Source organism: Ranitomeya imitator, chromosome 2, assembly GCF_032444005.1.
Source record: "Ranitomeya imitator isolate aRanImi1 chromosome 2, aRanImi1.pri, whole genome shotgun sequence".
NCBI classification, from domain to species: domain Eukaryota; kingdom Metazoa; phylum Chordata; class Amphibia; order Anura; family Dendrobatidae; genus Ranitomeya; species Ranitomeya imitator.
Genome location: NC_091283.1, coordinates 394,494,271 through 394,516,854, shown reverse-complemented (window position 1 = coordinate 394,516,854; position 22,584 = coordinate 394,494,271). Strand labels below are relative to the sequence as shown.

General features: G+C 46.3%; 1 protein-coding gene across 1 annotated transcript in view; it reads left to right on the top strand.

Moving 5' to 3' along the window:
- Window positions 1-3,235, top strand: part of LOC138667051 (zinc finger protein 420-like) — a 139,066-nt gene extending 135,831 nt beyond the window's left edge. The window contains exon 8 of the mRNA XM_069755305.1: window positions 2,139-3,235. Coding sequence (XP_069611406.1) covers window positions 2,139-3,004 — 866 coding nt within the window. The 3' untranslated portion in view covers window positions 3,005-3,235. The remainder of the gene's footprint in view (window positions 1-2,138) is intronic.
- The last annotated feature ends 19,349 nt before the right edge of the window (window positions 3,236-22,584 follow it).

Sequence of the window (22,584 nt, the reverse complement as noted above, 5' to 3'; positions counted from 1 at the left end):
ATTGCAGGATAATAATACAGAGAGCGAACTACTGAAATTTATATGTAAATACTTATGCTGTGTTTTAGGACATAATTCCTTTGAATTTGCTGAACATTAGTATACCCAGGCAGCTGGTACTGCAATGGGTACGCCAGCAGCCCCAACTTTTGTAAATATATTTTTGGGGCATTCTGAAACTCGACCATATGACCGTAGATTAAAAAAGCACAAAATAATTTGCCAACGGTGAGTGTTACTCCAGTGGTATATACATGCAACACTGCCACACTGTTGAAATAGATATAAAGCTGACCATAGACACTAGGTGTTGTCTGGATCTCCTCACAATTTTAATGTTATGGAGACAGCTGGTTAGAAGTAGGAGCTGACAGGTTGGATTTATACAGGAGACTGCTATCATGTCATTTTTTGTTTTCATGTTAATTTATCATTTGTTCTGTTCATTCCACACAACTTCCCCATCTGTCTGTGACTTTACAATCTTTGTTTCAGGGTAAAGATCTGACGCATATTAATACTACAGATACATACGTGGAGGGTTATGAGCTGTGTAAAGAGGAGATTTCTACAGAAATCTACCGCACAGGTGAGTAGTGACCTAATAAATGCAAAGAAGTCATGGATTCTGCTTGTAAAAAAATGTTTGTGTATTGAATGCTTTTAGGGTTTGTTATACACTCCCTGACAGAAGTTATATCGCTTATCCATGTTATGTAAATAAAAGCTTATAACTAGTGATGAGCGAATATACTTGTTACTCGAGATTTCCCGAGCACGCTCGGGTGACCTCCGAGTATTTTTTATTGCTCGGAGATTTAGTTTTCATCGCCGCAGCTGAATGATTTATGATTTAGCCTATATCTGTATGAGAACTGTGCATTTAATTCACTGCGTGTGCTGTGCAGCCCTTCTTGTGGTGGTACTGTGCCCCATTGTCTGGTGTGAAATTTGTTATCAGCTTTCTCAGTTAAGTGTGAAAACATGCTCCGTTGTTGAAATTTATTGTTAGCTTCTGTGGGGGTACTATGCCCCATGCTCTCAGGGAGAAATGTATTATCAGTTTCTGTGGGAGAAATGTGGAAACATGCCCTGTGTCAAATTTTTAGCCGGACTGCTGATAGCAAGCCTTGCGGTGTACCGCCAGCTCAGTCCAAGATCATACTACCAACTTTTCATCTGAGGTATTTGTAACATATACTACTGGAGCTGACATTTTGAGCTGAGGGGGTACTGTACCACATGCTCTGTGGGCAAAATTTATAAGCTGCTTCTGTAGTTATACTGTGCCCCATGCTCTGTGGGTGAAATTTTTAACTGGACTGGCAGTCGCATTCCTGTGTTATCATGATTCCAAAGGTTTGCAGGGCAATTGTCCTGCTCTTACCCCCATTTTTCTTCCTTTTGCAGACCCCTTCCCCGACCATTTTACAGCATTGATGTTTGAGTCCCTATTGATTTATATAGGGTTCAGGGTCAAGTTCGGGTGCCGAACTGGACTTTCTAAAAAGTCCTGCCGAACTCGGCCAACCCAAACATCCACGGCTTTGCTCATCACTAGTCTCTGTGGAAAATGTAACTGGAAATAATTGGTGGTAGACACAGTGAAACATGAGCTTACAAAGAAGATGGCAACAATAGAGAAGTGAAAATTTGAAGGAGCACAACCTGGTGGCTAACACAATATATTATCAGCCACTATTTTATGATCTACTGTCTTAGTCTGTCAATAATTGAATTGCATTAAAGTTTGTATAGAAATGATATAAAGTATATAAATATTAATATTTAAATGCAGTGCTATATAAAAATAATAGTTTTATTCTTGGCAGGTGACTGTACCAAGAACTTCGAGGGACATATGATATTCTTAGATTTTGCAGCTGATAATCCTAGTAGCACATCTCTTACATGTGAAGAACATGTAATTTTTGTAGATACACCTCAAGCTCATCTCAGAAAAAATCTGTCATCTGATCATTTTCAACAAATCCTCTCTTCTGCTTCATCAATGACAAATATTCAAAATAAAAGACAAAGAAATGCTGTTGAAAATGAAATGGCTTTCATACGGAAGAACACATACTTATGTTCAGAGTGTGGAAAATATTGCAGCAATAAATCAAGCCTCGTTGCACATCAGAGAAGTCACACAGGAGAGAAGCCATTTTCATGCTCAGAATGTGGGAAACGTTATAGTCATAAAGCCAAACTTGTAGTACATCAGAGAATTCACACAGGGGAAAAGCCATTTGCATGCTCAGAATGTGAGAAATGTTATAGTGTGAAAGATGAACTTGTAATACATCAGAGAAGTCACACAGGGGAACAGCCATTTTCATGCTCAGAATGTGGGAAATGTTTTAATTGGAAAAAAAATCTTGTTGCCCATCTGAGAATTCACACAGGAGATAGGCCATTTTCATGTTCAGAATGTGGGAAACTTTATGATGGTAAAGCCAAACTTGAAATACATCAGAGAATTCACACAGGAGAAAAACCATTTTCATGCTCCACATGTGGGAAATCATTTAAACAGCAATCAGTTTTAAGAGTACATGAAAATATTCACACCAGCGAGAAGCCATTTCCATGCTCAGAATGTGGGAAAAGTTTTACAAACAAATCAGATCTTGTCAGCCATCGAAGACGTCACACAGGGGAGAAGCCATTTTCATGTTCAGAATGTGGGAAATGTTTTACTCGGAATTCAAGTCTTGTCAGCCATCAGAAAATTCACACAGGGGAAAAGCCGTTTTCATGTTCAGAATGTGGGAAAGGTTTTAACCGGAATTCAAATCTTGTTACACATCAGAGAATTCACACAGGGAAGAAGCCATTTTCATGTTCAGAATGTGGGAAATGTTTTTATCGGAATTCATGTCTTGTCATCCATAAGAGAACTCACACAGGGGAGAAGCCATTTTCATGTTCAGAATGTGGGAAAGTTTTTAATCGGAAAACAAATCTTGTTAAACATCAGAGAACTCACATAGGGCAGTAGCCATTTTATTTTTTTAATTGTTTTATTGACAACGTGTACTAGAAAAACATATGAACCACTCGTCTACAAAAGAAAGATAAAGCAATTTAGTGCGCTAACTGATTATTAGAAAATGTAAACAATTACCAATGACCATTTTGTTTTTGAAAACAAATACGGATAAAATAATACACCTATATTTGAAAAGTATGTATTTTACATTTGTAAAACTTCAATATAAATGTATGTCTATTGATGCTTTCTTTCATCCTATTTGATATTGATCATGAAGAGATGATGCTATACATGATCAAGACAGTTGCCAAGGTAACTATTTAATGCCCCGCTTGTCTCATCCAATTATAATTTACCTGATAACTAACTCATTCAACCACTCACCCCTAAACAAAACCTTTATTTAGAGTGGTCATGAAGAGTATAATTTACAATTTTAAAAACAGGTAGGAGAGAAATATATTGTGGCATGCACACAAAAATAGTGATGCCCCTAATTTCCCACACACTACTGTACACTTTCCCTGGTGTCCACCTGTTATGATTGTGCAGCAACTCACTCAGGAATATAGAGAATATGGAGATAAGGAATGGGGAGGCACTAGTTCTTTGTCTTCTGTTACAAGACAGAAACGGCTAAGGAAACTTTTTTTCTTCTGGTGCAGAGGCCAAGAATTGTGGTAAGTAATCATATAGGAAGTCGAAGGCAGCCCTCACCATTTTCTATTTTTTTTTTGGTAAAAAGTCCTTTCATTTTAACTCATGGACATCCAATAAGCGGTGCGGCACTATGTGGAGGGAGACATGCGAGGAGACCGGTGAACGATGGACGTATCACGCTTGGATAGCGTTCCTACAGGTTTACAGGTGATTGGATCCGTAGAAGCACTATTCAGGCCCGAAATGGTCATCGTTCACCTGTCTCCCCGCATATCTCACTTGTGAGATAGCGCTCCCTGAGTGTGTTGGGGGACACTCGCTTGGCAACGGGATTAATGCACACAGGAACGGTTTTTCACTTAACGGTAACCTGTCACCCCCAAAATCGAAGGTGAGCTAAGCCCACCAGCATCAGGGGCTTATCTACAGCATTTTGGAAGCAGGTTGATAAGCTCCTGATGTATCCTGAAAGATGACAAAAAGAGGTTAGACTTTACTCACCCAGGGGCGGTCCCGGTACGATGGGCGTCACGGTCCAGTCTGGGGCCTCCCATCTTCTTACGATGATGTCCTCTTCTTGTATTCACGCTGCTGCTCCTGCTCCGGCGTACTTTGCCCTGTTGAGGGCTGAGCAAAGTACTGCAGTGCACAGGAACCGGGCCTCTGACTTTTCCCGGTGCCTGCGCACTGCAGTACTTTGCTCTGCCTCCAACAGGGCAGACAATGTACGTCTGCACTGGAGCTGCAGCATCAAGACAAGAAGAGGACGTCATCGTAAGAAGATGGGGGACCCCGGACCGCGACGCCTATCGGACCGCAGCGGGGCCGCCCCTGGGTGAGTATAATCTAACCTCTTTTTCTCATATTTCAGGATACATCGGGGGCTTATCTACAGCATTCCAGAATGCTGTAGATAAGCCCCTGATGCTGGTGGGCTTAGCTCACCTTCGATTTTGGGGGTGACAGGTTTCCTTTAATCATGACATCTGATTTATTTAAATGCAGCATAAACCGGATGGAGTACAGTCCATACCGTTACATCCTTGTTACATAAAAACACCATTCTGTCTATTTAGCAGTTACACTTCCGTGCCTTCTTGCAACCCCCTTGTCTGAGGTTACCTTCCAGGAGATCCGCTCCAGACGCTGACTCCTTGTCAGTGCTGGCTTCCAGGGAAACTGCCCTACTAGCATCACTGTTCCGTATGATGACTTGCTCCGCAACATCCCACCCAATAGTTCCAGACCCTTAGAAGGACGGTAGCTTCCCCAGCACAGTTAGCCGTCACAGGCTCTGCAGGTGCATGGTCTCACCATGTGCTATTCAGGAAGTCTCCACTCGCAGGAATTTCCAACACAGACCACCCAGGTACATGGCCTCACCATGTGCTCTTCAGGAAGTCTCCTGTTATGATCTGGTGATTAAGGAGCGACATGCGTCTAGCTCTGAGCAGGTGGCAACTATACTGACCGCAGTCCCTAAGCTCAACACAACACTAGAAGTAGCCGTGGAATGCTCCTAACGCCTAGGCATCTCGTCAAAGTCTAAGAGCTAACTACCCCTAAAGATAGAAGCAGGAAAACTATCTTGCCTCAGAGAAAATCCCCAAAGGATAGATTAGCCCCCCACAAATAATGACTGTGAGAGGAGAAGGAAATGACATACGTAGTATGAAACAAGATTTAGCACAGGAGGCCACTTCTAGCTAGATAGAAAATAGTACAGGACAGAACGCTGTGCGGTCAGTAATAAAAACTAGAAAAAGTCCACCGCAGAGAAATGCAAAAATCTCCACACCTGACTAAAGGTGTGGAGGGCAAACTCTGCTGCCCAGAGCTTCCAGCTTAGCTGAATAGATCCATACTGAAAAGCTGGACAAATGAACAAAAACAAAGAAAGTGCTGAACAACAAAGTCCACAACAAGAGAACCGCAAAAGGACAAGCAAGGACTTAGCTTTGATGAACTGGTCAGAGTGTCAGGAAAGTCCTAAGAGCAATGACTCCAGGCAGGAATAATTGACAACTGGCATTGAATGAGGGATAAGGCCAGACTAATATAGCCGAGCCAGAAAGACGATCAGTGAAAACAGCTGCTGAAGCTAAATCCAAGAAGCAGCCATACCACTCAAAACCACAGGAGGGAGCTGTTGTGAAAGGTAATTCAGTACCACAATGGACATAGAGGTCAGAACACATACAGTGACCTGACAATAACCCAAAAACATAGAACGAGCTCTGAGACGTGGGAACTCTGCTGACCGCAATCCCTAATCCTCTCCAACCACACTAGAGGCAGCCGTGGATTGCGCCTAACGCTCCTTATGCAACTCGGCACAGCCTGAGAAACTAGCTAACCTGAAGATAGAAAATAAGCCTACCTTGCCTCAGAGAAATACCCCAAAGGAAAAGGCAGCCCCCACATATAATGACTGTGAGTTAAGATGAAAAGACAAACGTAGAGATGAAATAGATTTAGCAAAGTGAGGCCCGACTTTCTGAATAGAGCGAGGATAGGAAAGGTAACTTTGCGGTCAACACAAAACCCTACAAAAACCACGCAAAGGGGGCAAAAAGACCCTCCGTACCGAACTAACGGCACGGAGGTACACCCTCTGCGTCCCAGAGCTTCCAGCAAGCAGGAAAAAACAAATAGACAAGCTGGACAGAAAAAAACAGCAAACAAAATAGCAAAGCGGAACTTAGCTATGCAGAGCAGCAGGCCACAGGAACGATCCAGGAGGAAACAGGTCCAATACTAGAACATTGACTGGAGGCCAGGATCAAAGCACTAGGTGGAGTAAAATAGAGCAGCACCTAACGACTTCACCACACTACCTGAGGAAGGAAACTCAGAAGCCGCAGTACCACTTTCCTCCACCAACGGAAGCTCACAGAGAGAATCAGCCGAAGCACCACTTGTGACCACAGGAGGGAGCTCTGCCACAGAATTCACAACAGGGAGCCAAAGAGCAGAACTCACAAAAATGCTACTTACAACCACCGGAGGGAGCCCAAGAGCGGAATTCACAACAGTCTCCACTCGCAGGACCTTCCAACACAGAGACCATGTGACCACACCACGGGCTCATCGCATGAGACACAACCCTTGATGGGAGGTAGGTAGTTGGCCAGACCCACCCAGCTCTCTGGCCCACCATGTAAGCCCAGCCCCTTACAAGCTAAAGCAAGCTACTGAAACTACAGGTCCCAGAGCAACATTTCAGGCTTACAGCACAGAGAACCTCTTCCTCTGCGACACAGACTGGCTATTCACAACAACGCCAGTCACTGTCTCACATACGCTTTCCCTCTGTTCAAACTTGCGGGGTTGAACATTTGACATAAATCTGGGGCCCCGAGACCGGACACCCATGTCACCTTGCCCTACCAGTCGAGAGAGCCTTCTCAGTCGGTTTTGAGTGTCAGTCCCCGAAACATAGTCCATCACTGTCACTAAATTCCTGTCTATGAACAATGCACTGTTGGACTGTGTTGCTTCACATTATAACCTTGCTAGATCTTACCACCCCAGCAGTCAGTATGCAGGCACAATTCCCTTGCATCTCTAACTACTGTCTGGTCTTGGGCTTCAGCCCTTGAGTCAGTCTGTCCGTGTCACCAAACCCTTTTCAGTCACCACATCTCTCAAGTATGCTTCTTTACCAGACCTCTCTATCCATGATCGCCTCTAATTGTTGGTACAATCATGAGATTCACTCACAGTCGAGCCTACTGTCTGGTCTTAGTCTGACCCACCTAGCATGCTACAGGGTCTCCCGCCTAGGTCACTCAATGCTGAGTTAACAGAGTCATCACTATTTTGAACTCTTCTATACTTTAGGGAACCCTTTAGTTTCTCCAGTCCTTGGGTTGAAAATGGTCGATATATTCTTTCCATTCCTGGAGCTGTTTATTAATCTGCAGTCTGTCAAGTCTTAGCTGCTCTATCTCCCTTAGGTATGCCACCTGATATTCAATGAGCATTCGGATATTCCTAAGGCTTTCCATTGACCCGACAATGACGAATGGAACCATCCCATCTTCACCAGCTACCTGGGCTTCGTCATCAGCCGGAATCTTAACTCTCGCCACACCGGATTTATTCACGATTTCCTTCATCAGTTTTCCACATCTTCCTATGACTTTCCTCACCTCATTTCTGGGGATTTGAACGATGTCTTCCACAAAGCTCAGTCGACTTTGAGCTTTCCTCGCATGCTCCAGATGTCGAGCAGCTTCCTTATTCCTCAATAGGATCCTCTGTTTCATGCGGAGGCAGTGTAGGTGCATGTCATTCAGGATAGCCATCCCCTTCACTATGACTTCCCTAGTAGTGATGAGCGAGCATAAAATGCTCTGGTGCTTGTTTCTCGGGTCGAGCAATTTGTAATACTCAGGTACTCTGACAGAACAAGAGCCCAATGTAAGTCTATGGGAGACCCGAGCATTTTTACGGCAATCCCCCCAGGGGTCCTTTTAAGGTCTGAAAACATCTGAAAATGATGGAAACACTGCTCAAATGACACGGGAACATCATGGCAAATGTCCCTGGAAGCATTTCTAACTCCTAGGTCACAGCTGTAAACAATGTTGTCAGAGTTTCACGCCATTTTTACAGGTGCACCAAAAAAAAATGCAAAACCGAAACCCAAATGGATTTTGCTGGGAAATGTGTTAAGGAACATCCTTTCCAGGGCAATGACTTGTATATAAGGCAAAATAATAAACTAAAAAAAAAAAATTGCTCCACCACTTGGGCTATGTTCTCATGCAGCGTTTTTGATGTGTTTTTCAACTTTAGCATTGCTTTCAACCAATACAAATGCATTCACTGGCTAATGTCATTGTAGTATTTAACAACCCTAGCTGGCCATGTGTTGTGTGACACATAAGCAGACACATCTGGTTTCATTTATGAAGGAGGGACTCTTAAAGTCACAGAGCCTATTTTTAGAGGGGCATCAGGCGGCATTAAGGCCATTAAACAGTGGGTCTCTTATTCTGGTATTGCCTATGCAGTGAGTGCCAAAAATTAGGACGTACCCCAATTCCTCTTTCATGAGACATACAGGAGGGTCTCCAGAAAAAATGTTGCATTGAATGCAAGGCCTGGTCTGCCACAAAGTTACATGTACCCCTATAACCATTTCAGCAGACGTACTTGAGGGCCTCATGACAAAATTGTTCCCATTAGAAGAAAGTGTCTCCCATACTGTTTGCTTATGTATTGAATGCAAGGCCTTTCCTGCCCCAAAGTTACATGCACCCCAATAACCGTTTCAGCAGACGTACTTGAGGGCATCATGACAAAATTGTTCTCATTAGAAGATAGTGTGTCTCCCATACTGTTTGCTTATGCATTGAATGCAAGGCCTGCCCTGTACCAATTTTACATGCACCCCAATAACTGTTTCAGCAGATGTACTTGAGGGCCTCATGAAAAAATTGTTCCCATTAGAAGAAAGTGTGTTTCCCATACTGCTTGCTTATGCATTGAATGCAAGGCCTGCCCTGTACCAATTTTACATGCACCCCAATAACCCTTTGAAACCAGGTACTGGATGGCCCATGAAACAAAAGTTCCCTTTGAAAGTTCCCTTGAAAGAAACGTGGAGGAGGGTCTCATAAAAAAAATCAAATTACAAAGAAGCGCTTCACCTATAATTGGAAGGCCCATACACTAAGTGCATGGGCTGACAAACATTTCCCCATGGGGGGTACCCTGGCTGTAGCATCACAGAACACGTTCACCCTCATGTTTGTGTGGTGGCGTCTGAAGAGACGTGGAGGATGTCCTATGAATGTTTTCCCAATTTAAAGGAGCGGGTCTCCTATACTTGGAATGCCCTGGGCGGTGCGTGGGCAGAGACTGCGTGTGTGTGTGCGGGCGGGGTCTGTGCGTGCCTGCCAGGGGTCTGTGCGGCATGCCGGGGCTCTGTGGGCCTGCCGGGGCTCTGTGCGGGCCTGCCGGGGCTCTGTGCGGCGTACCGGGGCTCTGTGCGGCGCGCTGGGGCTCTGTGCGTGTGTGCAGGCATCGTTCGATGGGACTACAAGTCTCATCAGACGATGCCTACTACAGTGACAGTGATTGACACAATAGCCAATGATGGGACAGTAGTAGTCCCATCATCCGGCTAATGTGTTGAATGAAAACAAAAAACATACATACTACAAACATACTACATACTACATACAATACATTCATATAGACATACAGTACATTAAACATAGAGTTCATACTCACCATTACTTGTCACTTTGTTCCCCAAAGCCAGTGTCATCTGTAAAAAAAAGATGAAAATAACAAACAATATACTCCCTGATCCGCAGAAATCCACGAGTGAGTGTCCCACGATGATCTCTCGTGGAGAATGGCAGCATCAGCTGATGCGACCGCTCTCCAGGGGCTCCAGGAACACAATGACCGGGGGGGGGGGAGGTATCCTTCCACACTGTATTCCTCCGCCGCTGTAAAAAAAATAGTCCCTAGTCTTACTTTTGGCATTGCTGTGTGAGAAATTTTATTTTACGTTTTTTTGCAGGTGCTGAAGTATGGTAAGTATGGTTAAATGAAGAATATTAAAATACTTTTATCCTAATGTGTTTTATTAACTCTTTATTACTATTGGATTAATAATGGATAGGCGACTTATTGACACCTTTCCGTTATTAACCCAGCTTAATGTCACCTTACAATAGCAAGGTGACATTAACCCCTTATTACCCCATATCCCACCGCTACTCGGGAGTGGGAAGAGAGGGGCTGAGCGCCGGAATTGGCGCATCTTATGGAGGCACCATTTCTGGGGCTGCGGACTGGTATTTGTAGCCGGGGGGGGGGTGGCCCAATATCCATGGCCTCTCTCTAGGCTATGAATATCACCCCGCAGCTGTCTGCGTAGCATTTCTGGCAATAATATATAGGGGAACTTTACGTCATTTTTTGGGGGGAGGGGGGTCCCCCTATTTTAATAGCCAGTAAAGGCTGCGCAGACAGCTGCGGGCTGATATTCATAGCAGGCTACAGATATTGGCCCACGGCCGTTGGCTTTCCCCCTCTGGCGCAGAAAATTGCGCGGGAGCCCATGCCGTTTTTTTAGTTTTTTTTTTTAAATTCAACGCTCATTAAGGCCTCTTTCACAATTGTGTCGGTACGGGTCCGTTGCTATGCATCGGGCCGACATACAGACGCACATTGTGAAATTCGTGCACGACGTGGGCAGCGAATGCAGTTTTTCAACGCATCCGCTACCCATTCTGAAGCCCGGGGAAGAGGGGGCGGAGTTTGGGCCGCACATGAGCGGTAGAAAATGGCGGACGCGACGGACAAAAAAACCTTCACTTGAACGTTTTTTTTCGTGCCGATGGTTCGTCAAAACACGACGGATCCGTTGCATCACGGACGCGACATGTGACCATCCATCGCGATCCGTCGCTAATACAAGTCTATGGGTAAAAATTGCATCCTGCAAGCACATTTGCAGGATCCGTTTTTTTCCCAAAACTACGGATTGCTAAAAACGCAAGTGTGAAAGTAGCCTTAGAAACATCGGCCTTTCTATTATATATCTATGGATATATCTATCTATAGATATATTTATAGATAGATATATCTATAATATACATAGATGTATCTATCCATATATCTGGCTGCTTTCACGCATCATGTTTTTGCAGTCAGGCACAATCCGGCGAGTTTTGAAAAAAACGGATCTGTTTTTTCCGCCGGATCCTTTTTTTTCCGGCCGGATCCGTTTTTTTCAGCCGGATCAGTTTATTAAGCCGGATCAGTTTTTTTCCAGCCGGATCCGTTTTTTTCTTCCAGACCCGTTTTTTCCCGCCTGATCCGTTTTTCCCACCGGATCCGTTTTTTTCCGCCGGATCCGTTTTTTTCCGGCCAGATCCGTTTTTTTCAGTCGGATTAGTTTTTTTCTGCCGGATCCATTTTTTTCTTCCGGATATGTTTTTTTCAAAACTCGCCGGATTGTGCCTGACGGCAAAAACCTGATGTGTGAAAGCAGCCAGATATATAGATAGATACATCTATGTATCTATAGATATATCTATCTATAAATATACAGACACTCAAAAAAGAGGCAGCACTCCATAGTTTAAGTGAAAAATGTGGAAGGTTTAATTGACCCACATAGCCGGGCGACGTTTCAGCTCCATCTGAGCCTTTATCAAGGCTTGATAAAACTTGCTGCAATCGCTGGACTGGTTGCTTGAGGCCCTGCATCTGAAGATAAGTACTAGAGTTGTGCTGTTCCTTTTTTTCTACTATATCTATAAATATATCTATAGATAGATATATCCATAAATATATAATAGAAAGGCCGATGTTTCTAAGGCTACTTTCACACTTGCGTTTTTAGCAATCCGTCGTTTTGGGAAAAAAACGGATCCTGCAAATGTGCTCGCAGGATGCGTTTTTTACCCATAGACTTGTATTAGCGACGGATCGCCACACGTCGCATCTGTCAACAGATCCATCGTGGTTTGGCGGACCGTCGGCACGAAAAAACGTTCAAGTGAAGGTTTTTTTGTCCGTCGCGTCCGCCATTTTCTACCACGTATGCGTGGCCGAAACTCCGCCCCCTTCTACCTGTACTTCAGAATGGGCAGCGGGTGCATTGAAAAACTGCATCCGCTACCCACGTCGTGCACAAATTTCACAAAGGGCCGACGTACCGACGCAAGTGTGAAAGAGGCCTTAATGAGCGTTGAATTAAAAAAAATAAAACGGCGTGGGCTCCCGCGCAATTTTCTGTGCCAGAGGGGGAAAGCCAGGGGCCAATATTTGTAGCCTGCTATGAATATCAGCCCGCAGCTGTCTGCGTAGCCTTTACTGGCTATTAAAATAGGGGGACCCAAAAAAAAAATGATGTAGGGTCCCCCTATATTTTATAGCCAGCTGCGGGCTGATATTCATAGCCTAGAGCGGGGCCATGGATATTGGCCCGGCCCCCCGGCTACAAATACCAGTCCGCAGCCGCCCCAGAAATGGCGCATCTGTAAGATGCGCCAATTCCGGCACTTAGCCCCTCTCTTCCCACTCCCGTGTAGCGGTGGGATATGGGGTAATAAGGGGTTAATGTCACCTTGCTATTGTAAGGTGACATTAAGCCGGGTTAATAACGGAGAGGCGTCAATAAGACGCCTATCCATTATTAATCCAATAGTAATAAAGGGTTAATAAAACACACACATTAGGAAAAAAATATTTTAATATTCTTCATTTAACCATTCTTACCATACTTCAGTGCCTGCAAAAAACGTAAAATAATAAACCGTATACTACCTGTCGGCCGTAGTCCAATTAATAACGAGTGTCCCATGACGATCTCCCCTGTAGAACAGTGACATCGGGTGATGTCACTGCTCTATAAGACCCTCAGTGACACACTGACAGGAGAAAATGGCTCCTGCAGTGCATCACTGAGGTTACTATTGTTCAAAGTCTCACTTTATGGCAATTGCTGCGTGGGAAAATTTCTCACACAGCAATGCCAAAAGTGAGACTTGGGACTATTTTTTTTTACAGCGGCGGAGGAATACAGTGCGGAAGGATACCATCTTCCCATCATTGTGTTCCTGGAGCCCCTGGAGAGCAGTCGCATCAGCTGACGCTGCCATTCTCCACTGGAGATCGTCGTGGCACTCTCGTGGATTTCTGCGGACAGGGAGTATATTGGTTGTTTGTTATTTTTATATTTTTTTACAGATGACACTGGCTTCAGGGAACAAAGTGACAAGTAATGGTGAGTATGAACTCTATGTTTAATGTACTGTATGTCTGTATGTATGTATTGTATGTAATGTATGAATGTACTATATGTAGTATGTATGTAGTATGTATGTAGTATGTATGTTTTTATTTTATTCAACACATTACTGGATGATGGGACTACTACTGTCCCATCATTGGCTAACGTGTCAATCACTGTCACTGTTGTAGGCATCGTCCGATGGGACTTGTAGATGCCTGCACACACGCACAGAGCCCGGGCAGCCCGCACAGAGCCCCGGCACGCCGCTAGAGCCCCGGCACACACGCACAGAGCCCTGGCACACACACAGAGAGCCCCGACACGCCGCTCACCCCCCGGCAGGCCCGCACAGACCCCCGAGAGACAGACACAGACCCCCGAGAGGCCCGCACAGATCACCGGCAGGCCCGCACAGACCCCACCCGCACTCTCAGACACGCACAGTCTCTGCCCACGCACCGCCCACACTCTTCCCCCCTCCAGAACAGGATGTAGAAGGACAGAAAGGGCTTATTTACATTCCGATATTTGTGTCCCATTGACTTGCATTGGTATTGGTATCGGCGATATCCGATATTTTTTGGATATCGGGCGATCCAATCTGATACCGATACTTCTGGATATCGGAAGGTATCGCTCAACACTACCTTCTATGAATGTTTTCCCAATTTAAAGGAGCGAGTCTCCTATACTTGGAATGCCCATACAGTAAGTATAAGGGCTGACAAACATTTCCCCTTGGGGGGGTCTATTTTTTAAAATTATTTACGGGCATCATAAGCACCTTTGCCAAAAATTAAAGTGACTGTTGCATCACGGAATACATTCACTCTTGTGTTCTAGTGGTGGTGTCTGAAGAGACGTGGAGGATGTCCTCCTATAAATCTTTTCCCTATTTAAAGGAGCGGGTATCCTATACTTGGATTGTCCATACAGTCCATACACTAAGTGTAAGGGCTGACAAACATTTCCCCCTGGGGGTCTCCTTTTTTAAAAAAAAAAATTATTTTTATGGGCAACATAAACACCCTTGCCAAAAATTATAATGACTTGCATAATTGAATACGTTCACCCTTGTGTTCTAGTGGTGGTGTCTGAAGAGACGTGGAGGATGTCCTCCTGTGAATGTTTTCCCAATTTAAAGGAGTGGGTCTCCTATACTTGGAATGCCCATACACTAAGTGCATAGGCTGACAAACATTTTCCCCATGTGGGGGGTATATTTAAAAAAAAAAAATGTTTACGGGCCTCATAGACACCCTTGCAAAAAAAATAGACTGGCTGTAGCTTCACAGAACACATTCACTCTGGCGTTCAAATGGTGGTGGATCATGAGGAGGAGGAGGACACCAAATAGCCAAAATCAGGAAGCGTATACCCATGTGTAGATGTGAAGAGGTGCATGGGAATACACCTCCCAAAAAGACACTGTATTGGAGGTTATGTTTCGCTGTCATTTGTTGGTGTAGAGAAGTCTGGCCCAATCCAGCCCTTGTTCATTTTTATAAGAGTCAGCCTGTCTGCATTTACAATTGACAGGCGAATGCGCCAATCTGTCATAATTCCACCAGCAGCACTAAAAACCCGCTCTGACAAAACGCTAGCGGCAGGGCGGGCCAAGACCTCCAAAGCGTAGAGAGCCAGTTCATTCCACGTGTCCAGCGTTGGTACGGTCAGCAAGGTACTCCTTCACCATCTTCCCAAACATTCCATTCCTTGTGACATTATCACGCACCTCTGGGCCAGGGCAATGGGAGGGTCTGAGAAAACTATCCCAGAACTTTACCAGTGTTGCCCAGCCACTGCTGGATTGGAGTTGTGTTTCTCTCTCCTGTACTCCTTGGTTGTCCAACACACTGTGACGTCTGCCGACAGCGTTTTCAGATGGGAATTTTTTTTAATGATTTAGCAACAATGGTCCTCTTGTACTGCACCATTTTAGTACCCCTGTCTGCCTTTGGAACAAGAGATTGAAAGTTCTCCTTGTACCATGGGTCTGAAAAGTGTCACTACCCAGTAATAAATGTCACCCAAAATTTTTACAATATGAGGATCACGGGAAAAGCAGGGCAACATAAAGTCAGCCATGCATGCCAGACTGGTAACAGGAAAGCCTTCCGTGTCCTCAACAACAGGACGAGTGACCAAGGTGTCCTCCTCCTGCTCAAACTCCTCCCTGTCCTCAGGCCATCCTTGCTGAACAGACAGTATGACAGTTGCGCATGTAGTACCGTCTATACCGCATGGAAGTAGCTCCTGTTATTCCTCCTCTTCCTCATTGTCAACCAATCCATGTTGGGATGACATGAGGCTGGGCTGTGTGTAATCACCCTGCATGGTTGCTTGCTCCATGTCCTCGTGCTCCACCTGCAATGCATCCTCTTTCATTGTGAGCAGAGAGCTTTTCAAAATGCAGAGAAGCAGGATGGTGAAGCTAATTATGGCGTCATCGCTGCTCACCATCTTGGTGGACTCCTCAAAGTTTTGCAGGATGGTACAGATGTCTGACATCCATGTCCACTTCTTTGGTCTTATGTGGGGAGTCTGAACTGAATAATGACGGCCTTGTTGATGCTGGCAGTCAACTGCCCTCTTCTGCTCACAAATCTTTCCAACATATGCAGTGTAGAGTTCCAACACGTGGGGAAATCACACACCAGTTGGTGAGCTGGAAGCTGCAAACGCTGCTGAAGCACGGCAAGGGTGGCTGAAGCTGTAGCTGACTTTCTAAAATTGGCACACAGTCGATATACTTTCATAAGCAGATCCGGCAGCTCTGGGTAGGTTTTGAGAAAACGCTGAACCACAAGGTTAAGCACATGGGCCAGGCATGGCATGTGTGTTAGCTCACCTCACCTCAGAGCCATCACCAGGTTCCAGCCATTGTCACACATGACCATGCCTAGCTGTAGCTTCATTGGTGTCAGCCACAGATCTGACTGCCCTTTCAGAGCTGTCCACAACTCTTCAGCATTGTGCGGTTTGTCACCTAAACAGATTAGCTTCAGCGCAGCCTGTTGGCGCTTGGCTGAGGCAGTGCTGCAGTGCTTCCAGCTTGTGACTGATGTGCTACTTTCAGAGATGGAGGCTGAAGAGGAGGAGGAGGTGCAGGAGCTGTAGACTGAGGGGGAAACCCAGATTGACATGGGTCCCGGCATCTACTATGTTATCCCAGTGTGTCAGTGAGATGTACCGTCCCTGCCCACAAGCACTTGTCCACGTGTCTGTGGTTATGTGGATTTTTCCAGTAACAGCATTGTTGAGGGCACGGCTAATGTTGTGGAACACGTGCTTGTGTAATGCCGGGACGGCACACTGGGAGAAATAGTGGCGGCTGAGAACCAAATACCTTGGTACTGCTGCTGCCATCAGGTTGCAGAAAGCTTCCGTCTCCCGAGCCTAAAAGGCAACATTTATAGCGCAAGCAGAGAGAAATTTGTGAATTTAGTACTGTGGCCTGTGGGGCGTTGGAGGCGTACTTCTGCTTGCGTTCCAATGACTGTGGTATGGACAACTGAAGGCTGCACTGGGACATGGATGTGGACGTGCTCGATGATGGTGCTAGATGAGTCTGGGTCGATCTGGTACCTCGGCATCTGATTTTTCTCCACCATGGGTAAAACAATTTCCTATTAGATATACTACTACCGCTCTAGTTCTTATTTGTGTGCTGGTCACTATGACAAGCATCAGGGCACACACCTATGTGTAGGCATTCAGTTATTTTTATACACACTGTCGACATACGAACTGGGTGCAATATAATCATTATAGAGCAGTATATACTAACACCTTGGTGTGAGTCCATGTTTACTTATTGGTTATGCTGAGGATTTACTTGTTTCCCACTAGGTGTTTTTGTCCTTTTTTATCCAAATTGTTGTTATCTCTTTGTATGTTTTTGTATTTTCAATAAAGTGTACCTAACTTTTTATCAAATTTTTATGTGTATGGAACTCCAATTTTCTGTGTGTTAAAATGTATTCTGGGAGTATACACTTACTAGTCCTTTAATATATGGGTATTGTGACAAAACACTCTGGGATCGCCTTTGCTGGGGTCAAAGGACACGTGGTTTGTGCATTGAATCTGAGGCGTACAGCAGGTTTCTGAGCAGGCTGACCTCAGGTCAGATTTATTAACGTGAAAGCAACACAAAAAACAAAACATAAAAATAAACCCTAGCCTGTCCGGCACTAACTAAACAAATACGTTGCTATCTCAACAACTGGGGGGGCTTCTCCCACCCAGCTAACATCATACAGATCTTGAGCAGAGCTCTTCACTCACGTTTGTCTCACACAGGCAGGCAATCTGTGTGCCCCAGGCAGACACTGGAAACACCCAGCTGGTCATCTTTTATTCCTGCAATCATTAACCCATTAGCACCCTGAAGATACTGAGTGGCCTAATTCACATAGGACAAACACCTGGGCGAGATATACCTGCCTCCATCTACCACACCAGCATGAGTCTTACATATCCCCCCCCCCCTTGCTCAGACCACTCCGGTCGAGCAAGAACACTTTTGAAACAGTGCACTCGGGATAGGGCATCGGCGTTCCCCATCTGCACCCCAGGTCGGTGCTCCACCGTAAAAGAGTAAGCCTGCAGGGCAAGGAACCACCTGGTTACCCGACTATTACGGTCCTTGTGGAGGTGCATCCACTTGAGAGGGGCATGGTCTGTGACCAGCCTAAACTTCCTACCAGCCAGGTAATACTTGAGGGAGTCGAGAGCCCATTTAATGGCTAGGCACTCTTTTTCAACCACGGCATACCTCTGCTCATGTACATTCAGTTTCCGACTGAGATAGAGGACCGGGTGTTCGACTCCGTCCCTCACCTGGGAAAGTACAGCTCCGACACCAGTATCAGAGGCATCAGTTTGTACCACAAACTCGCTGCTGAAATCAGGAGTCACTAGTACGGGCTGAGAGCACAAAGCCCGTTTCAGGCTGTGGAAGGCCTCTTCAGCAGCTGAGGTCCATTTTACCATGACGGAACCCTTCCCCTTGGTAAGATCCGTCAAGGGAGTAGCCATGGCTGCAAAATTGGGTATGAACCGGCGATAATAGCCGGCAATCCCCAGGAAAGCCTGCACTTGTTTCTTGTTCACTGGTTGTGGCCAGCCCTGAATTGCCTGTATTTTGTCGATCTGGGGTTTAACCACTCCTCGGCCAATCACGTAGCCCAAGTATCGGGCTTCTTCAAGCCCGATGTGGCATTTCTTGGGGTTTGCCGTTAAACCTGCATCTCGCAGGTCATCAATCACGGCTTGTACCTTCTGGAGATGAGTTTCCCAGTCCATGCTGTAAATTACGATGTCATCCAGGTAGGCAGAAGCGTACTGTCTGTGAGGCCTCAAGACTCGATCCATCAATCTCTGGAACGTTGCGGGAGCTCCGTGAAGTCCAAACGGCATATAGACATACTGGAACAGACCTTCCGGTGTAGCAAATGCCGTCTTCTCTCTGGCTGCCTCGGCCAGAGGAATCTGCCAGTACCCCTTTGTTAAATCCAGGGTCGTAATGTATCGGGCTTTACCAAGCCGGTCGATCAACTCATCGACCCGGGGCATAGGGTACGCATCAAATTTAGAAACTGCATTCAGTTTCCTAAAGTCATTACAAAACCGGATGGAGCCATCCGGTTTAGGTATCAACACAATTGGACTGGACCAGGCGCTGTGTGACTCCTCAATGACTCCTAAGTCCAACATTGCCATCACTTCCCGGGAGACGGCTTCACGGCGGGCTTCCGGAATCCGGTAGGGCTTCACATGAACAGTGACGCCAGGCTCTGTGACAATCTCATGTTTCACCAACTTCGTCCGGCCAGGTTTTTCGGAGAAAAACTGTCGGTTCTGTAACAAAAATTGCTTAACCTCAGATTTTTGTCGTTCTGAGAGAGTCTCAGCAACCTGCACCTCTGGTACAGTAGGTGAACAAACCGGACGGGGCAGATCCGCCGTTAGGGCAGAGCGGTCTTTCCAGGATTTTATCAGATTCACATGATAAATCTGTTCCGGTTTTCTCTTACCCGGCTGGTACACTTTATAGTTCACTTCACCAACTCTTTCTCGGACCTCAAATGGGCCCTGCCATTTCGCCAGGAATTTACTATCCACCGTAGGGATTAGGACCAACACCCTATCGCCGGGTGCAAATGTACGGACCTTAGCGCCTCTATCATAACTTTGCCTCTGGGCTCCCTGGGCCTGTAACATATGGTCCCTAACAATGGGCATGACAGCGGCAATACGATCCTGCATTTGTGTTACATGGTCGATCACCGTTTTAAAGGGAGTGACTTGACCTTCCCAGGTTTCTTTTGCGACGTCCAGCAGTCCCCGGGGACGACGGGCGTACAACAGTTCGAAAGGTGAAAATCCTGTGGAAGACTGGGGAACTTCCCTAATGGCAAACAGCAAATAGGGTAACAAGTAATCCCAGTTCTTCCCATCTTTGTCTATCGCCTTCCGGAGCATCTGTTTTAAGGTTTTGTTGAAGCGCTCAACCAGGCCATCTGTTTGAGGGTGATAGACAGACGTACGCAACGGGTCTATTTGTAAGAGCCTGCAGAGCTCCTTCATTACCCTCGACATAAAGGGAGTCCCCTGGTCGGTGAGTATCTGTTTTGGAATTCCCACCCGACTAAACACTTGTACCAATTCCTTGGCGATCGTCTTGGTAGCTGTGTTACGCAAAGGGACGGCTTCCGGGTAACGAGTGGCATAGTCCACGATGACGAGGATATGTTGGTGCCCACGTGCGGATCGGGGAAGGGGCCCAACCAAATCCATCCCAATTCTCTCAAAAGGGACCCCGATGATAGGAAGGGGTACCAAAGGGCTACGGAACTGAGATTTAGGGGCCGCGATTTGGCACTTTGGACAGGACTCACAATAGTTACGCACATCACAATGTATTCCAGGCCACACAAAACAATGCAATATCCTTTCTGTGGTTTTCTGTACCCCCAGATGTCCCCCCATTATATGTCCGTGGGCCAAATCCAGTACCTTCCGCCGATAAGGTTTGGGTACCACTAACCGTTGCACTGTGTCTTCCCCTTTTTTTTCTACCTGGTAGAGCAAACCATTTTCAAGAACCATATACGGGTACGCTAGCCTAGTGTCAGGTTCTACGGGTACCCCATCTATCATTTTTACATTTTTCCTAGCCGGAGTCAGGGTAGGATCTTTCATTTGCTCGCTGTGGAAGTCATCCACCTGGACTCCCAAATCTGGCAGGCAGGGTGCCGGATGGCTGTCTGCCTCCGCCTCTCGCTGAGGTTCCTCAGTTTCCTCTGTTTCCCCCGCCATGACGGAGAAGGGGTACTGAAGGTTAGATTCACTAACCTCCCCAGCAACATCTTCCTGTGGGGTCTCCTCTAGGGACTCGGGACCTCCAGATGGCATGGGAGAAGATTCACGGGTACAGCTACCGTGAAGGAGTAACTGATTCTCCCACAACTGCCAGAAATAGGGAAAATCCCTGCCCAGGATTACATCATGTAACTTTGCGGGAACGAGTCCCACTTTGTGCTGCACTGACCCATAGGGAGTAGAAATCCATATGACCGCTGTTAAGTACGAGCGGGTGTCACCATGCACACACGTCACAGAAAACTTGTCAGACGGACCAGACGGAAGTGCCACCAGACTAGCTTTCACCAGAGTCACCACACTTCCAGAGTCTAGTAATGCCACAACATTTTTCCCATCAACAGATAATTCACACAGGTGTTTCACTGTATCATTTTGACCCGCATTCACACTCACTAGCTGTGTAACCAAAGACATGCGTTTTCTAGAGTCTATAACGTCGCACTGCATGGGTTCAGCGGTAACAGGACAGTTCGCAGAAACATGACCCTTCTCATGGCAGCGGACACACCTAACAGGTCCCCTACTGAGACCACCGTCCAATACTCTTGGTCTCGGAGTGCAAGCAGTCCCGGACTCCTCCCCCACAGTTTTAAGTGATTTTCCTTCACCCGTGGTCCCTGGAACAGTCTTACCGGTTCCACGAGGAGGAGGCACAGTCCGGGGTTTGGCGGTGTCGTCGGGAAGTCCTTCTGCCACGGAATAACGCTCGACCAACTCCACAAGTTGATCCGCTGTCGTGGGATTTCCTTGGCTTACCCACCTTTTCAGCGCTGGGGGTAGTACTCTCAGGTACTTGTCCAGGACAACCCGCTGGATTATTTCGGGTATTGTCAGTACCTCGGGTTGCAGCCATTTCTTTGTCAAGTAGATCAGGTCGAACATCTGAGACCGCGCTGGTTTATCTTGCTGGTATGTCCACTGATGTACCCTCTGTGCACGGACAGCCGTCGTCACACCCAGCCGGGCCAGGATCTCAGCTTTCAGCTTCTCAAAGTCCTGAGCGACCTCCGAGTCCAAATCATGGTAAGCTTTTTGGGCCTCGCCGGAGAGAAACAGGGCAATCAAATCGGCCCATCGTGCCTTCGGCCACTTCTCTCTCAATGCCGTCCGCTCAAAAGTTGTCAGATATGCCTCGACGTCATCTTCTGCAGTCAGCTTTTGCCAGTATCGACTCACATGGATCCTTCTGGACTCTGCTTCCGGGTCAGCGTCAGGCATGCTCACCAGGCGCTGCGCCACCTATTGGAGAAGTTGGCGGTCTGCAACCGTCATGTCCAGTAACTCCTTCAGCTGTGCGGCCATCAAGCGATTAGCTTCGTGCTGTGCGGCAGTGGCCTGCTGCTGTACGGCAGTGGACTGTACTAAGGCTTTCACCACGTCTTCCATGCTGTTGCCTGTGCCACGGTATGCCCGCGTTCTCCACCACAATGTGACAAAACACTCTGGGATCGCCTTTGCTGGGGTCAAAGGACACGTGGTTTGTGCATTGAATCTGAGGCGTACAGCAGGTTTCTGAGCAGGCTGACCTCAGGTCAGATTTATTAACGTGAAAGCAACACAAAAAACAAAACATAAAAATAAACCCTAGCCTGTCCGGCACTAACTAAACAAATACGTTGCTATCTCAACAACTGGGGGGGCTTCTCCCACCCAGCTAACATCATACAGATCTTGAGCAGAGCTCTTCACTCACGTTTGTCTCACACAGGCAGGCAATTTGTGTGCCCCAGGCAGACACTGGAAACACCCAGCTGGTCATCTT